A 19,143-nucleotide genomic window follows, 5' to 3' on the forward strand; every position below is an offset into this window, starting at 1 on the left:
TGCACAGAAGTTTAAACACTGAGGCTTTGTCCTGATTTTTTTAGCTTTTGTCATTGATAGTATTTCTTTTCAGTGTGGAGGGAATTACCACCATCTTCCCCTGATGTGAAGGTAGTCTCTGCACGATAGCTCGCCTGTGTGTGGTTGCTAGCCTGTGTGCGGTTCATTTACGGCTAGTGTTCCTTTGGGTTTCAGAATCTTTGATGAAGTGATGGGTTGCTTCTGTGATTCTCCTCCCCAAAGCCCGACCTTCCGTGAAGCCAGCCACACTTCTTTGTACGATGAAGATAAGGTATTGGATTTCCTTCCCTCTGGACTGCTTTCATGTTAAAATTTGGAAACCCCAAGCTGGACCTGTCCCACTAGCTTCTGTGGAAGTTTTGCCAGTAGCTCTACTGGAGCAAGAGTAGGCCCTTTCTGTACTTGTGTTTACATAGTTCTGATTTTTATGTTGTAGGTGGTTGGTATTTCTTTTGGCTCGTCTAATCATGGGACGTCTTCACCAGAATTGGTTGCATTGTAGTGCTGGTGTATAGACTGGAAGCTCTTCCTGAGCCTGAAGAGATTATATATACACAACGTTGCTGCTGTTTAATTATTTATTGGGCTTATTTTTCTTAAATTGCAGGTTGCCAGAGAGGAGCCCATTCACATCTTGAACGTTGCCATTAAGACTGACAGCGATATTGATGACGATGGGCTGGCAGCCATGTTCAGGGAGTTCACACAAAGCAAGGTGAATAGTCTAGAATGAACCTGCTTCCCCAATATTACATGATCCTGTAGGGCTCTGCTTTCCATTTGCTGTGCGTTTCCGAACTATCTTCTAAAATAAGTACATGGCGCAGTTCAATCCTTAATTTACCCTGTTTTGAAACTTTATTTCTCTAACTAGATGTAACTGACGTTCCATGAGGACTCCAGAGCAGGCAAAGAGAGTCCATTGTTTTCCTGTGTATTGCAAATGTGCATCCTGATCTGTCAGCTAGGGTTTCTCGCCCTTTAATTAATGTTGGGTACATGAACTTTACAGTTTTAAATGAATCAGGTGAAGCTTTGATACTTCTTTCAGATCTGAAGAAAAAAGGTACAGCTCCTTTTCCAATGTCAGCAAGAACGTGGTCAAGAAACTGCCATTATCTTAATTGTTGTTAGCATAATGGAAGCATATGAGATGACATCAAAATAGCATCTAAGGGTCCGTGAGTTTTGTTTCCGTGGTGCAGTGAAGAAATGATCAGTAGATTAGTTTCCTTTTCATAAAGTAAGGAGTTCACACTGATGTTTAGCTAGGAACCAAATTCTAGTCTTGCAGTCACCACTAAGGAAAATGTTAGTCAGTGCTGGCTTATCTGCTTCTGCCCTCACCTCTAGAGAGAGTTCTGGTTTCCTTTTGGATTGGCCTGGAAAGCCAGTAAACTGTATCGCCATGTGAATATGTCATCATGCGCTGCAACTCTGTTGCATCTGAAATGGTTCTGAGAGGGGTCATAAGAGCGATGTCTAACCTGTCATTTAAGTTGGGAAGATGGCACAGAGGTCTGCAGAAATTTGTGAGGAGTTTCGTGTAGGATGAATAATTGGAGTTGTGCTTGTTTGAGGTTTTAGGAGCATAGGTCCATTAGAAGTTGATTGAGGGATACTAAATTAATGGGTTCAGTAACCCATAGGACTGACCAATTCACTGGAACTGAAAATTTATAAAAGCCCTTTAAGCTTACCCAGTTCAGTTCAGCATTTTCCTGTCTCTTTAAAAAAAAAAAAAAAAAAAAAAAATCAAAACTAGTTTTGTTTTTCATTTGCATGATCATGCTCCAGGCGTTTTATGGAAGGAATAAAAAAAAAAGAAAGAAAGAAAAGATATAAAAAAACACATTAAACTATCAAATAGGTTGATCCAAATTGTTCAAATAATCTTCCAGTCCCAGCATGTTGTGTGTGGGTTTTTTTAATAGAAATTAGGATCATATACTTGTAAATGACTTGTGGAAGAGATTGAGGCAGTCAGTGTAAATGGAGTTTCTCCAGGTGCTGATGCCTAATCGCTCCGTAATAGCTGTGGACTTGCTGTGAGACCCACATTATTACAATGTAATCAGAATCCTGTTGCTATGCTGTTATTGTCTGCCACTTGTGGAATTTTAAAAGCAATAACAATTTTTGCTTTTTTAAATCATGGCGTTATTAAAGTTATTTTCTTCCCTTACCATGAATATAGTCACTGATGCTCATTTTCGAAGGGCTTAACCTTAGTAAAACATTTCAGTCCATGCCACAAGGGGTAGTTTTGTTCCTGGTCATGCTGAGATGGTTTTTTCCACCTCCCCCCACCCCTTAGTCTCTCCTTTTTTCTTTTTTTAAATTGGAAAAGCGAACAGAAAGTTGTTTTTTTTTTTTTTTTAGAAGTGGAGGCAAAGCGATGAGAACATAACTCATTGAAAAGGGATAACATGCGGGGAACAGTATTCCTCTGATGTGGCTCCACTGAGTGTAGTAAAGGTAAACCAAGGATGGATTTACCCTCAACTTATTAAACTAAATTGGAATTAGCCCTCGGGTATTACTGCTCCTGCCCTACAGAATTGTGTGTCCTCTTGTGGGTCTGTGCTGTTCCCCACTGAAATCAGGTGGCTGCTTGATTAGTCTCCAGACAAAATCAGCCAGATTTGATTCTTATGTTTGTTTCCTATTAAATCATGTCTGCTATTTGTTATCCCTCCTTTTACAGAAATCCATCCTGATTGAGCATGGGATCCGGAGGCTGACATTCCTTGTAGCACAAAAGGTACTTGATATCTCTGCTGCTGCATGGAAGCATTATATTTCTAGCTCATACAGAAACAGTCATCTTTTTTTTTCCACTTTGAAAATTATATTTTCTATAGTTTTAGTTCTGCTTTTTTTGTCTGCATTCTCTAAAATGGAGGTTTTAATTAATTGCTTAAGAAAATTAATTGACAATATAAGAAAATATCTTAGAGTTGCTTGTGATCTTGTCTTAATTTATTTATGATTTTAGTACTAATTGCTAGCTTTCTTGTGCTTTTGTTTTTTTTCTTTCCTGTCCTTCTGTGTTTCGTTTGTAAGGATTTCAGGAAACAGGTCAACTATGAGGTGGATCAAAGATTTCATGTAAGTAAAAGGAGAAAAAAAAAGAGTTCTGGAATATTTTGTCTGAAATGTCTTTCTGCAGTGTATGTAAATCATGGAAATATAGGTTACATGTGGGTAAAGTAAATAAGATTTGGCCCTTCGTGAGCTATTTGAGTCTGATAGCAATGCTCCAGTAAGCCAGCTATTTAAGTACATACCTAACTTCAAGTGCATGAGTAATCCTATTGACTAGGGCAGCTCACAGGTTTAATAAAGTCAGTAACTTAAACACTGACTTAGAGATCCATATAACTTAATGAAGCTGGGCTGGCTTTCATTGTTCTAATGTTGATTTTTCATATTGTAAAAATAATTATGTAATAAAATATTAAAATTTTCATATTCTTCCTCTCCTCCAAGGAGGTGAAAGTTCTTTACCCATTTTGCAGATTAATGAGCTGAGAGGCAGACAAGTGATTTCCCTGAGTTCCCAGAGTGGTTTTGGGGCACAGCCAAGGTAGAACTCAGTGTGCTCACTGTTAGGAAGCCGTCTGGTTCCCAGGACTTTGACTTGAGCATGGGCTAGCTTGATGCCTGCTAATCAGATGACTGTACAGGGCACAATCCAGCTTTTTCTCCTTGTGTATCAACTCAGCTCTTCTTGCTGTTGGTGCAAGCTGTGGGTACACAAGGAGGGTGAGTTAAGTTGCATGCAAATCCAGCCTGGAAAATGCAGAAGTTTGGGGCGACCAGATTACCTTTTAGCAGAGTTTGCATTTTTTCTTTTTTTTTCTTAAAGGACAAACTAGTTCTCACCTCTGCAGAAATAACCAATTATTGAGCAACCAATATTCTATTCGATTTGCAGCAAGCTTATCAAGTGCCATTTGGGAATTATACCTGTGTGTGGTGAATAGACTTTCCACCATGGATGCAGAGAAGCCTGAATTTAGGTGTGTTGTCAGATGAGAGGCAAGGCCAGGCACTGTCAGCATTGTAATGTGTTAATGCCCCATGACACACACGACAGTGTCTCCCTGCAGCTCTTAATTTTTTTTTAAGTATATTATATTTATACTGTAATTGAATAGTAGTGTCTAAGAAACCCTGATTCCCCTCAACTATCTGATTACAGTTTTCTTGCTGTTGAAAAATGTTCTTCCTTGTCAGCTGGATCAGTTTTGGTACCTATTAATTAGGTGACTTTTTATGGGCTTGTGGTAGCAAAAATGTTTGGAACCTACCTCCCCTGCCCTCCCCCCCTTTTTTTTTATTCTTTCCATTAAAAATATCTAGTGCTAGGAATTTTTCTTATCCCTAAGTTAGCCTCATTGGTTCTGCTTCACACAGTAATAAGAGAGTTTATCCTGCAGGCTAAAGAAGTAAAAGGCTTTTCCAAAATGCTTTAGGAAATGCTGCAAAGTGAACTGCTTTCCCCAGTGTATTAATGGCAGCAAACCTAGCAGAGTACAATGTATACAGATGTATATCAATCAATGGCTTTAGATAGGAAGCGGGAGACTTTGGAGAAATGTGGGGGGCTTAAGTAAGGAACCCCAGGCTCTAGAAAGGAAAAAAAGAGCTTACAGGATAAAATATATTCTGGGAGATGAACTATGAGGGTCTCTGGATACAGGCTGTCGCTTTTGAGTGGAGGAATAGAAGAATCCTCATAGGATTCAGAGAGCTGGGACTTGGGGTAAGTGGAAAGCCTGGTAGCTTCAGGATTCATTCATTACTCTGGATTAACAGATCCTTCTGTTAGTGTCTAACTGTGGACATTGGGTGCTGCTTCCACAAGGGATGGGGTTTGTGGGTGGCCTCTTCCCTTTAAATGTACACGTTTAATGTTTTGCCTAGTATTCCTAGCTCTGAGGGCCAATCCTCATAGCTCTGACTAGGGAGTGGCCTCTATATGTTGTGCTTAATGGCCCAGTCCAATTTTCATTAGGACAGCGGCAGAATTTACACTTATGTCAGATGATACCAGCCTTAAATCAGCCCTTAACCATGAAAAATGAATGTGTGTTATGGCTAAATCACATCTTTTGAAGTTGCCAACCTGTATGTGCTAATTGTTCTTAAAAACATGAAACCTCAGAGGCTGATTGCTACCGCCACTGAATATCTTACTTTGAGATGCAGCTTCTGTTGAATTTTAATTCATCCCTGCAGCGCAAAACGGAGTACAGCTGCTATTTTAAAAAAAACCTGACAAAGCTACTCACAGAGGAAGGTAACACCTGTTCTCTTTCTGAGGCCAGCAGTCCCTGGCACATGCTGCCTAGGAAGAGTTCAAACGATTCATGTGCAATTGCAGTGCCAGTGTCAATGGGCATGAGTGCGGGCAGTTAATAAAAAGGTGTGCATGCATGGAGAAGCACCTTCAAGCAGCTCTCCATCCTGACTTGCTGTCAGGTGGGTGGATCTTATCATCTGGTTTGTAGTGAAGAATAATTGTTGTGAATGCAGCATCATCATAGTCACTTTTCTTTTTGTCCTATTCCAAGGTAAAAGGACAGCTGAATGCCAGCTTTTTATTTAGCCCAGAGCTTGAGACCAGCAGGAAAGCACAGGGTAAGACTTGGGAAAAATGCAGGGAAAGATGCCAGACACTCAAAAACTAGCGAGACGTTTGCCAGTTGCTGAAGGATATTTGCGTCTCAGGGTGTCTTCATGCATGAGTCTGCCCTGTTGTTCGTTGTTTTTGGGTGCCAGGTTTGCAAGGCAAGTCTTTTGATGTCATTGGTGTTTTGGTAGTCACTACTGCCAGATGTACCCCTCCTTCCTATCTTAGCTGTGTGATTTTTCTGTCTAGGGAGCTAGGAGCTATGCAGTTTGAGTTGAGTTGAGCAAAACACTGTTGGCTAGATAGCATCTCAGAGAAGAGATGCGAAGGAGTGTATGGAAGCATTGGGGTCACTGATAAGAGCAAGGGTATTCTAAGGAGCTCATCTTATACCAAGTACTGGTAAAGGGTTTGAATGAAAAAAATGCTGGGAACCTTTGGAGGTTTGTCTATTGTTAGTTCTGAACAAGTTCTGCAGACTTACTTTTATTCCAGTATTACCTAGACCAGATGAACCAAGGCATTGTCCAGGCCCCCTTTCATTCTAGTGTAAACAAGCCCTTGGGAATTGGAGGTGGAGAAATCTTCGCGGAGGTACAGCTCTACAGTTTGGAGCTATAAAATGTCAATCATCTGTGCAGCAAAGGATACTGTGTTGGACTAAGAGCCGTCCTGTTATTTGGGGCTATTCCCCTAAAAGCAAAGCCAATTCCAGTTTGGTCAGCATGTAGGTGAGTGAGCTGCAGTGAAAACCCCCAACATTGAAGAGCCCAGTGTTTGTGCTTTCAGCCAGAACGTTGCTGTTGTTTGAGATGGGCCCTCGTAATTTGGGGTCAGTAAAAGAATGAAAAGTGTTTGCTTTCTTTCCGCAGAAGTCAGTCTAGTTTTCCAAGGGGGCTCTCCATCTGTATTCGTATGTACTTAGGTTCTCACGTGATAGCATTTGCTTTCTGTACTGACTTGTTGTGCATTACTTTGCATTATTAGGAGCTTGCTACTTTCCAGCTCAGAGGAGCCAGCATAGTTAGCAACATATCTGAGAAGTTGGTAGAGTGCTTTTGGGATCTCCATATGAAAGGTGCTACATTAGTGTCAGTCTTCATTATTATCTCTTACTCTGTTCAGTTTGTGACTGGACCAACTATTAACTTACCCAGGGCTTGGCTTGGGTTTGTTTTTGTTTTAATTACAGTCTATATAATTAGTTCCCAGCATGTTGAGGTAATAGAGAGTTGCTCCAGCAAGCTTCCAATTTCCTCATCTCATTAGGTTTTTAACGCGATTATTAGTATAATAATCAGCTATGATGATTTCTGTTGTAGCTTTTCACATTCTCCGATTTGCAGGGTGTCTTGATTGGCTAATTTAGGCAAATTATTTTGATTGTCTTGATGATGGTTGGTTGATTAGAACACAGCAGGGGTATAATTCCTCTTCCTAGGAAACAGAGTCCTCTTTCGGTTTTTGGTACCAGAACACTGAGAATTTTTGTGTATGTGCACATTTAATTATTATATTTACCCACAACACTAGTCAAATGCCTTGAAAGCAATTACATTAGTGATAGAATGAGCATGGATGATGATAGGAGAAATTGGCAGCATGCAGAGGGGGGCAGGTGGGACGGTTTTGGAAGGGTATTGAGGCAATGTGAGAGTCTTAATTCTGTGTTTGTTTCCTTGTTTGTTAATTTTGGGTATCACAGAAACTTCTTATGAAGTTGCCCATTTTTCCAGCGGCAAGATTCTTTATGGTAGATATGGCTACTTGGAAGGTATGCTGCAGTCAAACACAAGTTACTGGGTTTGGTATGAAATTCTAAGGCCTCATTTATGGAGGAGGTCTGAACAGGTGATCCAGTGGTTGTAAGATCTGTGAATGGTCAGCATAACATTATACAGTGTCTCTCCCTCTGTCTTTATGCTCCTTTTATAGAAACGAGACAACCTGCTGCTTGTTCTTTTCTTCCTTGATGTTTAAAACTTGCATCTGATTCTAAGAACAGTTCTAGGGTTCAGTAACTCCAGGTCAGATGTCTTCTTTCTCAAGAAATGACTTCCGTAATTGCCCATCTTTGCAGGCTTCAGTTGGGATCAAAGTGGGATGAATTCTTTCTGCCCCTGCCAGGAATAGAAAGCTTGCAGATGCCCACACTTACATTGGTGCAAAGCATCCATAATACCAATGGAATTATGGCAGCGTAAAACACAACACACGTGACTTCTTCAAAATCTACCTAAAGATATGTCCGCATTACTGACTGTTTTTAATGGTGCTCTGTACAGAACAGTCGCACTTACTTTCCCATTTACTGCGTTGAATGCAATGTGAAGAGTATTAGTCTAGCACTGAATTATATCCTTAATGTGAAAGCATGTGCCTCAGAAACTCATGGGACCTAGTCCAGCAGAGCATATAGATATGTGCTTAATTTAAGCATGTATGTAATCCCACTGAGCTCAGTGGGGCAACGCATAATTACGTATATTTCTGTATTGGAGCTGGTGGGAGTAGATATAAAGGTACCATCTTTCCATAGTGTGTTTCTGACTCTAATCATGTTTTAAAATGCAATATGTTCGAAAGGAAGTCTGCATTAGCACTTTCAATATCTATCATGTCATTTTACATAATGTCTGGGATACTTGGGACATGTTGAAATAATAAAAGCATATTAATGAGTACAAAAATGATTTCAGCATGGGAAAGAGTCAATCGTATTTTTGTACAGTGGCTGTATTACTGTTGGTACAGTTGCTGTAGTAACAACCAAAATGATTATTATTGTAGTAAATTGAAAGCAAAAAGTACAACTTCCAATAGCACAGACTTCAATAATGGCATCTACTAGGGCATTTTGAATGTATGAGCAATCCCATTCAAAGTCCTCCAAGCTTATTAGGTGTTGAGCATTGTGCTGTATGTCATTAAAAAGGCAATATCCCCTAGATTTGCAGTGAGATTCAGGATTTGACCTGTCACCTTGATATCATGAGGGATAAATGATTTCTATGCAGGTAATGGATGAGCAAAGAAATGCACATTTTTTTTGGTACATTTCTAGAATATTGTTTAAGGCATGCAGATAAAATCAATTATTGGACTTTTCATTACTTTCACAAAATCATTAAACCTTTCTTGAACAGGGAACACAATTAGCAGGGTGTAACTGGGTGTCCTTTAAAAGGGAACAGTCAGCCCTATTGGGAGAGCCCACCTGTGGGGCATTCGGGTAGGGAGGGATTGTCCTGTCCAGAGCTTTAAAAAACTCCCAGAAAAGTAAGCAAGAGAAAAAGCAGCAAGCTGTGAGCTTAACAAGGATAGGGCATTTTTTTTGGTTTGGTATTTTCTATTTTTTTGCCTGTTTGTTGCATAAAGACTGTGTTTCATTTGGGAGGCCTGGCTGGGAAGCTCGTCAAGGAGCAAAAAACCCCTCCTGCAGAAGCTGGCAAGCTATGTATCATGCTCACACAGGATATAGATGTATGAAGAGTTCTTTACAAGGCAGGGACCATCTCTGTGTCATGTGTGCAGTTAAGTCTCTAGTTTAGACTCTCAGTTAACCCCACAATTGAAATGACTAATTGGAGTAATAGCAGAGTCGTACCCCACTGTTCCTCCCCTTGGCCAGCCAGAACTTGTTTTTTTTAATACCCAGCATTAAATAAAAATAATGAAAAGATAATCAAGAGCCACCTCCTGCGTTAGCAGTACGCATAAATTTAATTTGCCCCTGCTTCCCCCTCCAAGAGGAAGTCTTCCCATCATCTCTGTTTAAAACATGAATGTTTAAGGCAACTGTCACTATCATAGTAGCAAGTTATACGTGTTTTCCTGCCCCCCCCCATTGCCACATTAAGTCCTTCCTTTCAGCAGTTGCTGTGCTGAACAGATGGTATGTTGTGCTATAGAAGGACTGATCAAATTCTTTTTATTTTCAAACAGAGAGAATTCCCCAAATTTTTCACATTCCGTGCCAGAGACAAGGTAAGCCGCACCTGCTCAGTGCTGCTCTTTCTACATTTTCAGTTGATTTGTTTTCTTTTTCCCCAACTCATCCTAGATCTGTCCAGAAGTGAGAGGATTCACCTGAGCACAATTTCACTAGGAAACCTGTGCATATTCCTTCCCTTCCACTCCCCCTGCCTCCCTTTTACATTTTGTTACATTGACAGGGCTAATATGAGCTATTGAGCATCTATAAGCGATTGATAATTGGCAGTTTTGATAGTCAGACCATTTATTTAGATGTTAAATATGGATTTGGAAAGGTAACTTTAGGCTCTTGCTTTTTAAAGTCTTAGCCATCATGCAGCAAAATTACTAAAAACCAATTTACTGATAAATTTTGTGTTGTTCCACTAACTGCACTTGGCTGCAGATTACATGACGTGTTCTGTTCCAAAGCAGTGCTTTTAGTGCTGTGGTCACCAGGACAAGAGTGTAAACTCTATGGGAAGATGAAAACCCGAAGAAAGTTGTCCGTAGAAAGTTCTTTTCCTTTTATAGGCTTCATTTGTAGGCAGTGACTGAGCTTGAGAACAAGACTACAACCATTTCTGTTCTACTTTGCACACACTGGCAGCTTCAGTGCACAGCACTCAATGCTAATAACTCTGGTGCATCCGACTGGAAATACTGTGGCAGCTTCATTTGAATTTTGAGGGGGTTTTTTAATTAATGAAAGATGAAAATTCATAAAAGGGGCTATATATTGTTGCTGTCACGGTTTTTATTTCCAACTGAATCCAGTTTATTTTGCTCTGTTTCAGTATTTTTAGATTTTTGATGTACCAGAGAGTTTTGTATTGCCAGGCGGAAAGTAAGGAAGAATGGCACCTTAGAGCGTAACTGGTTTAGAGAGTTGTAAGCTTTTGCAGGTGACATGCAAGCTTTTTTGCCAGAGGAGCAAAGTTTAAAGGTTTGGGCTCCTGAGTACAGGGCAGCCGAGAACATTGCACGTGCAGAGTGAGAAGTAATTTGCAGTTGTGGGATATGGTTATCAGTTGAACATTTCTGCTAAAATTAATCACTTAGTGATACTGATATTTAAATCACCCATTCTAGAGTTCATGGCTGGACCTCTGATGCAAACAGGGCAGGGTATGCCCTTAAGAACTATTGTTTCAGCCTGCCTACAAATTTGGGGAGATGAGTTAGGATCTTGGATGCAATTTTGTAATGAAGGATGGAATCTGCTATAAATGTGCCACTGTGGCAATACTTGCTGTTGTATGGGCCTCAAGCTGTTGGAGATCCTCAAATTCTCTCAGTCCCTACAGGACCCAAGTTCCTAACAGGTGTTCTCCTTTTTTTCTCCACTCCCTTCTCACCTGTGCCCCAAATATTGTGAGATGGGCTTCACTCCTCCTCCTCCAGTTTGAGGAAGATAGGATCTACCGCCACTTGGAGCCAGCTCTGGCTTTCCAGTTAGAGCTGAACCGAATGAGAAACTTTGATCTCACTGCCATTCCGTGCGCCAACCATAAGATGCACCTGTACCTGGGAGCAGCCAAAGTCGAAGTGGGCACAGAGGTGACAGACTACAGGTTCTTCGTGAGGGCTATTATAAGGCATTCAGACTTAGTCACCAAGGTAGGTTTTGTGCTGTCTGGGAGGTCTACTTCTGCGGTAGCATGTGGAGGAGGTCAGTTGGAAATGTTGTGTACCCCTGTACCAGCCCATGTGTGCAACTGTGCACCTGTGTGCGTGTGTACATACACTATAAACCCTCTGCCTTCTACTTAGTGCGGTGGTACATCTCTAGGAGCATTTCTCATGATGCCTGCACTTAAATCAGATTTTCCTTTAGCTTAAATTGTATAGGAAGGGAGCTTTCTTTTGGAGGCAGAAGAACCTGGGTTTAATCTCTTTTTCCTTTTAGCGCTGGATGGCCCCTGAACCAGGGTAATAACACTTTTAAGTGCACAGGTTCATACATTAGATGCTATGTGAAATCAGTAGACACTGTATGAGTGTCTTTCCAGTTTTATGCTGATGTAACTGAGGACACAATTTGACTTAGTATCTGAATGAGATGCCATCCACAATGGGACCTTGATATGCTTTGTATGCCAAAACGACTATAATCTTTTTTCCTGTTGTTTTCCGCTATGGTCTTTTATAGTCTAATACAATGGGTTTGGGGTGGAGGGGATGCTAGCATGAGATAAGAAATCTGTTGGCAATCTCCTGCAGGAAGCCTCCTTTGAGTATCTTCAGAACGAAGGGGAGCGCTTGCTTTTGGAAGCCATGGATGAGCTGGAGGTGGCGTTTAATAACACCAACGTGCGCACGGACTGCAATCACATCTTCTTAAACTTTGTGCCCACTGTCATCATGGATCCATCTAAGGTACGTGTCTCCCACTTACAAGCTGTTGGTTATTCTTGGGCTGGCCTTCTCCTGCTGACTGAATCCACTTAGTCTCATACCATGATTGAAGAATAGATTTCGTTTGCTGCTCTGTATCAGAAACCCAGGAAACTAATTACTGGATTTAGGTATGGTGCTTTTTTTTTTTCTGCCTGACTTAAGTTTCTTCATGTTAACTGCAATTCTAAATCATGCAGGATAGAACCAGTAGATAATATTGCTCCCATGAAAACACAGATTAAACTTTTGGGAACAGTGGCATCGATTAACGTAAATGCTAGAGACCAGGTTTGTGAGCTCCTTGGTTAGTGCAGGCATTTAGGTAGTTTGGCCAGAAGCACTCCAACTGGTTTTAAAATGTCAGGGGTGTAAATAGAGAAATACAAATATTTATTTTTAATTTTTTTATCAGGTATATTTAAAAATATGACAATCTAAGTTAAGGCTTAAACTAACAATAATATATTAAATAATTAAAAATATATCCAGGGACTTTGCTTGATGCTGACGATTTAAAAAAATCAAGCCATGGAAGTGGTAGAAGTCTGTAAGCACCTGGAAACTGAGCTGATGAAGTGCTAAACCAGCTTTTGACAGCAGTAGTCTCCTCAGCAGGTGCCGAGGCAACACTTTCTTCACTTCCGGGGATGCAGCTAGTAGTTTGGTGGCCAGTTTATTCAGAATCATATCTGTGGTTACCATGTCCTTTAGTCAGCTTACTTCCTGTGTTTAGTTAATAATTTAGTGTTAAATACAAATGGGGCTTGGATAAATTTATTTTTTCCAGCAGATTTAAGGTAATTTTACATAACTGATTAAACTCTTCTAAAATACGGTGTTTGTGCATTTTCATTGAGTTCCCATTACTGTTCACATGCAGTTGACACAAGCCAGGAGTAAGCAAACTTATTATTCAGTAAATAAGAAATGCTTTGCTCACTAATTTCTAATGTTAAAAATGAAGAAAATTGGGAAACTGAATATATGCATGTTAAGGTAATGTCATTGTTTAAATAACTGTGGATACCTACACTCTATCTTGGTTAACAAAACTAGGACTAAACTTAGCTTAATAGCTACATTTAGTTGCAAATCAATGTTCTTTTAATTGTTTAAAGCAAATGAGAATGAGTATTTTTTTTGGAAAATAACAAAAAAGAGCAAAGAAAAAAAGAGTGGAATAAGTTACTTAACTCAGAGTTTCCTGCCCGTTGGATTTTAAGCCACATGTACATTTGATTACTTAATTCAAGCCCCACCTTGTTGTGAGAGGTGCCATGCACCCTGTTTCTCAGAGCCATGGACAGCAGCTGAAACCTGCAACAGTGATGATCAGCTCCTGTGTGTGCAGCATTGCCTCTGCCCTGAGCAGCCTTTGAAAAGAGGTTTTTGGAGAGAAAGGTGGAAATAGCCTACAAATTGCCTTACTTTAATATGCGCTATTTACCAACAGGAGTATATTATAAAGTTTAATAAAACAGCACAGGAACAAGCTCCAAGTGGTAATTGCTTTGTTGATTTAAGGCACTGTACTGTACATGCAATGAAACATGGTTATCGTGCATATAAATGCTACTTAACTGTTTGCCAAGGTTTTTACTTTCATGGTGCTTTCCTGCATCTCATAATTCCTAGCTGAGAACAATATTTGCAAGAGATGAGACATGGAAATTCAGTAGAGTGAGCACACAGCATTGAAGCTCTCTGCTGGTTGGAGGGGTTACGTGCCAAAGGGTACAACACTGTGCTCAAGCCTAACCTCCAGTCTATTGCAGGCATTTCTAAACTTTATTAGTTGACGAAGCGCCTTCCCTAAAAATAGCTGAGGAATGAATTGATGGAACTCCAAGCTCACATAGCATCAGTGGTACAGGAACTTCAGTGAAAGGACACATGGTCGATCTCATTTTGGTCCCAAAGGGATTCAGTGTTTAATGAAAATAACACGCTGTCTCCCTCATGTGCCATGCTCTCCAGTCCCTTAAGCCAACTGGTAGTATCATTACAGCATACTGTCAGCATGCTCAGATGCAATGTCTACTGCTTCTGCAGGGTGGGATCTCAATGCAAGGGAGAGGGAGGAAAGGAAGGTGGTCTGATTTGAAGAGGTGAGAAAGAAGCCTTGTTAGCTCACTCTTGGGTTTGTTAGCAGCCCCACATGTTGGCCTGCATCCTCTGTTGTGACCCATTGTGAGAAGCAGAAATGGCAGTGTCATGTCTGGAGCAGAAAGGTGACATAAACTCCCTTTTCTTTGTACGTGCCAAGATTGAAGAGTCTGTACGGAGCATGGTGATGCGCTATGGAAGCCGCCTGTGGAAACTCCGTGTCCTTCAAGCAGAGCTGAAAATCAACATTCGCTTGACACCAACTGGAAAAGCGATACCTATCCGTCTCTTCCTGACCAATGAATCTGGCTACTACTTGGACATCAGCCTCTACAAGGAGGTGACAGATTCCAGGACAGCCCAGGTATGGTTGTGTGCAGGTGGTGAGTGGTGTGTGTGGGGGGAAGGGGAGACTATTAAGTCTGATCCAAATACCAAGTGGTGCATTATTGTTTCAGTCAACAAAGGATTGCTATTCCAAGAGAAGTAGTGTAGCTTGAAGTGTGTTCTCAAGCCATTTGCTTGCTCTTTGCTGTTTTCCTTTGTGGGAAAATCCTTTGAACTGTTACAGGAAGCCAGCACCGTTTACACGCTTTGGACCTATCCTGTAGAACTTAATAGAAGATGTTATTCTTTCTACACACTTCGGAACAGGCTGAAAAAATCTCTGGGAATGCCTTTTAAATTCAGTACCTAGAGAGAATTAATTTCTGTGGAATCCTATTAAATTTTTCGAGAACCTTATTGGTGTCATCTTTATTGCATTCAAAAGGACTTTTCTGCAGGGGTTGTCTGTACTAACAGTCTTTTGTGCTTTTGTATGGCCTACACATATTTTACATAAACAACTCAAATGTCTGCAGATTAAAATGTAGACCTTGGATGCATGAGAAAAAATGAAATAGAGAAATAAGTTTACACCCCGCCTTTGCAATTACATCTCCCTTTGCATTTGAAATATAGAAATGACTTTACATCTCCCTTTGCTCTGCCATGCGGCGGTAGCAACAGAATAAATCAGTTGGAGGTTGTTTGTGTCAAATACATTGTGCTGAGTCACCATATATATTTTTTTTCCTTCCAAATTTTTCTTGCAGGCTGCTTAGCCAGGCAGTCTCTCCAGGTCTAGAGATCCTAGAGCAGATAGTGTCCACATGTTTTACTTTATTTCTGCCTTTGAATGGAGTAAAGGAAAAGAAAAGGACATTTTGTTAAGCTTCACTTGCTGGGCTTAAAATGCGTGTTTCATTGGTCATTTGTCAAGGTGACCTTTTCTTTTAAATTCTGTTTTTGATGAGAGGGTCAGAAAAAAATCATCCTAAGATGTGAATTTTTTGAAGTTAGTGCACAGGTAGATGAGGGGCTGCATTTTTGTTGAGTATTGAGATATATATATATTTTTTTTTCTTTCCCCAGAATAGCCTCAAATACATTTCAGTCAAAGCATTCAAGGGACAAGAGGGATGATTCCGATATAATTTTCAGAATAGTTTCAAGTTGGTCTGTGCTTTTAAAACTCAGATGGTAACCCATGGTGCTAATGATTCTGAAAACTATTTGTTCCTCACAATTTCTTGTTTAATGAGAAATCTTTTAGATTTCTCCTTTATGGGAGGTCTCAAGGTGTTAAACTCCAGGTAGTAAATAACTGGCCTGTGCCACCGTCTTCAGTCTAAAAAAAACCCCCCATTTTATTAAAGCATTATGGTTTGCATCTTGAGAACTCTGTTAGGAGAGTTAAAAAACCACTGCTGCATGCAGGGATTGTGGTATGGAAACTTAGATAGGTCATGGCAGAACCCAGGTCTTCTGTTTTCCAGTCCTGTGCTGTGCCTCCTGGACTCATTGCCTTCTGTCAGGCCCGATTCCACTTTGCATCATTCAAAAAAGGCTTCTGCAGAGGTCGGATTGGGCTCCTAGTACAGTCAAAGCTTCTTAGCTGGGGCATCATGATAAGCGTTTGTCTTCCTGATTAAATAGATCTCTTAGAGCAGGTTGCTTTATTTTCTCAAATATCGCCTGTAAAGTCTTTAAGGTGGTGTTTTAAGTCAATATAATATTTTATTGCATCATTTATTGAATTCTGTCTCTCTTGAATGCCACTACTTTCTCTTTTTTTTTTATCCATCAACTTCTCAATTGAAGAACTATGGTTGGGAGTGTCAAGCCAAACAACCACTCCATTAAGAACAATTTAATCCTTTGGCTCCAGTCAAATGTGGCACCCTTAAGCATCGCTAGTTCAGTGTTGTCCCAGTTAAGCAGCACTCACTGTAGTTCACTGTCATCAGAGGAAATACATTTCCTATAGAGTCCTGGATGAGTGGAATATATAGCACTGTGAAGTATGGCAGCTGATAACTCATGTCACTACTCTGGAAGAATCTTTTAAACTTGTAATATCAAAACTTCAAACCGAATGACATATGCAAGTCTTGAACTGGCTTCCGTGATCAGTCATGAGGAATATGAATGGTATTTAGCTCCTGTACAGTGCTATTCAACTACATAAATAATAAAGTTCCCCTCATTGCTCTCAGCTATCGCAATCAATCGGCATACAGTGTCAGAGTAAGTACAGGTGAACAAGAAATAGTCTACGTTATGGTCTTCTTTCCATGGAGAAGTGGTTGTGCACCTTTGCCTACCACTGTGTTGTTATTAAAAGTCAGTGATCTAGAGTAATGGTCCAACTTTGTTTCCATAAACAACTAAGTCGTGATGAACCTTGTCATTATAGGATCTGCAGGTATTGTCATATTTTGGGAGAACACAAGTGAACTGGACAATCTAGTGGAAACCTAGTGAACTAGGGATTCTGTGGGGACATTTCCATTTAGGTTTATGGATGTCATGTCATATCTTTATAGTGGTAATGTTTTCTTCTGCAGATTATGTTCCAGGCATATGGAGATAAACAGGGACCACTTCATGGCATGCTGATCAACACCCCATATGTGACAAAAGACCTCCTTCAGTCCAAGAGGTTCCAGGCACAGTCTTTAGGGACAACATATGTCTATGACATTCCTGAGATGTTTCGGCAGGTAAATCTTCATTGACAGGCCTCTGTGGGCTGTTCGGTGGTTGGCATGAGGAAAGCATGTTAAAAGGTAGCCCTCCTGCTCATCAGAAGAGCCCAGCAGCTTGAAGGTCCAGTAGTGTTTGCAGTTCTTGCTGATCTAAAGAAGAGTCTGTGGGGAAGCGTAGAACTTTTCATTCTTCACTGCTGTAGCTTTATGAGCAGAGGGAACAGTGAAAGCAGTAGTGTGGAAGCAACATAGTTTTTTTTTTACCTCAGTATCATCTAAGGCTTCATACAGACTGTGCACACACATTCAGATGATTGGGAAGAATTCTCCCAGGTTTGTTTTAATGGTAGAAAAACTTACCCAGAGCTACGTGTACAGACATTCAGATGTTGAAGCCTTGAAGAGTGGTGAACTTGCAGTTATGTAGCCAAGGGGGGTCCTATGCACATATCTCAGTATGCTCGGCGGGCTCCCTTAGTCTGTCTGGCAACAGTGCATAGGGCAGCACCGATTGGCTAACTCAGACTGCCCGTAGTCAGCTTGTGTTGTCAGTATGTACAGACATTTGCTGTCCCAGGAGAAACTCTCTTGGAAGAGATTTAACCCTGGTTGTTCCCAGGTTCTTTTTCTCTTGGAGCAGCCATTTTTACTCTGGGAGAAAAAGCCATAACATCTGTACACTCATGGTTTCTCCTGGGAGAGCAGCAACCACGAGTGTACAGATGTTCAGCCTTTTTTCCCCCAGAGTAAAAATGTCTGCTCTAAGAGAAAAAGAACCTGGGAACAACATGGGCTAAATCACTTCCAGGAGAGTTTCCTGGAAGAAGAAATGTCTGTACACACTGTAAATCTGCACTGAGTTGGTAATAGCTCACACGTTACCTCTGCAACTTCTCTGCTACTAATGGTGGAGCTGCACCAATGGAGATTAACCAAGCCCAGTATAGATGAGACCCCAGTGAATGAGCTTGCTGAACAAACAGTAAGCTTCATTGCTCTTGGACTTGCTGTATGCTAGTGTGAACTTTGTACCTTGTTTTTTGGGTCATATATCAAATTCCATTACTGTAGATAATGTTACTTTGGCTGCAATCCTCGTTCATGGTTTAAAGGTTCAAGTGAGATGAGATCTAATAAATATCATCAGCCAAATGCTGGAAGTTGGGCAATTAAAGACCAAATAGATGTAGAAAAAATGTCTGTCTTGATTTTGCTTCAGAATGAATTACAGCCAAAATATTAAGACTCTGTAATTTTAACACGAGTTTAATTTTTTCCCTGCTAGTCGCTGATTAAACTCTGGGATTCCATGAACGAATGTGCAATTCTGTCTACACCGCCTCTGCCTTCTGACATGCTGACTTATACCGAACTGGTCCTGGACGATCAAGGCCAGCTGGTGCACATGAACAGGCTACCTGGTGGAAACGAGGCAAGTGACCCTTTCTGGATCTTCCCTCTCTTCCTGCACCACACTACAGTTTAGACTGGCTTGGACAATTGTAATGGGAAGATACCAAGCCAGGCACAAAATCTATTCATCTGCCTTTCTGTAGATGAAATCCCTGGCTTGAAAATGAGATTTTTGTTTCATTAAAAATTTAATACATTGTGTACAATGGGTATTTAAATCTCCTGAGTAAATTATGGTTTTGTTTCAAACTTACATTCATGCTGTGTTGCCACCATCTTTTCCCAGTCCCTCTTAATTCAGAGAGACATGCAGAAGTTTCCACTTGAAGGGGAACACTTGAACAAAATATTTGTTTTTATAAAGATAAGTGGTAGTATATATTGTTCACTTAGCAAATGAAAATAATGTTATGCCTTATATTGAAATATTCCTGTGCAGTGTTTGTGTAAATATGCTGGAAAAGCTTGTGCAACAAACGTTCCCCTTTAATGGCTGATTTACTAGCGACTAACAACCTACTTATGCTACCAGGGTAATAGAGTTCAGGTCTTAGC

General features: G+C 40.5%; 1 protein-coding gene across 6 annotated transcripts in view; it reads left to right on the forward strand.

Annotated features, from left to right (window-relative positions):
• Nucleotides 1-19,143, forward strand: part of ACACA (acetyl-CoA carboxylase alpha) — a 177,965-nt gene that overhangs the window by 83,259 nt on the left and 75,563 nt on the right. For 4 of the 6 annotated variants that reach the window (XM_019545631.1, XM_019545634.1, XM_019545633.1 and 1 more), the window contains 10 exons: nt 196-292; nt 629-736; nt 2,729-2,785; nt 3,088-3,132; nt 9,608-9,649; nt 11,042-11,257; nt 11,861-12,016; nt 14,304-14,507; nt 17,035-17,190; nt 18,461-18,607. In XM_019545631.1, the coding sequence (XP_019401176.1) occupies nt 196-292; nt 629-736; nt 2,729-2,785; nt 3,088-3,132; nt 9,608-9,649; nt 11,042-11,257; nt 11,861-12,016; nt 14,304-14,507; nt 17,035-17,190; nt 18,461-18,607 (1,228 nt within the window). The remainder of the gene's footprint in view (nt 1-195; nt 293-628; nt 737-2,728; nt 2,786-3,087; nt 3,133-9,607; nt 9,650-11,041; nt 11,258-11,860; nt 12,017-14,303; nt 14,508-17,034; nt 17,191-18,460; nt 18,608-19,143) is intronic. The other 2 variants (XM_019545635.1, XM_019545636.1) reach the window with 1 other exon arrangement.

Source organism: Crocodylus porosus, unplaced genomic scaffold (genome assembly GCF_001723895.1).
Source record: "Crocodylus porosus isolate Cpor-Errol unplaced genomic scaffold, CroPor_comp1, whole genome shotgun sequence".
Taxonomy (NCBI): Eukaryota; Metazoa; Chordata; order Crocodylia; family Crocodylidae; genus Crocodylus; species Crocodylus porosus.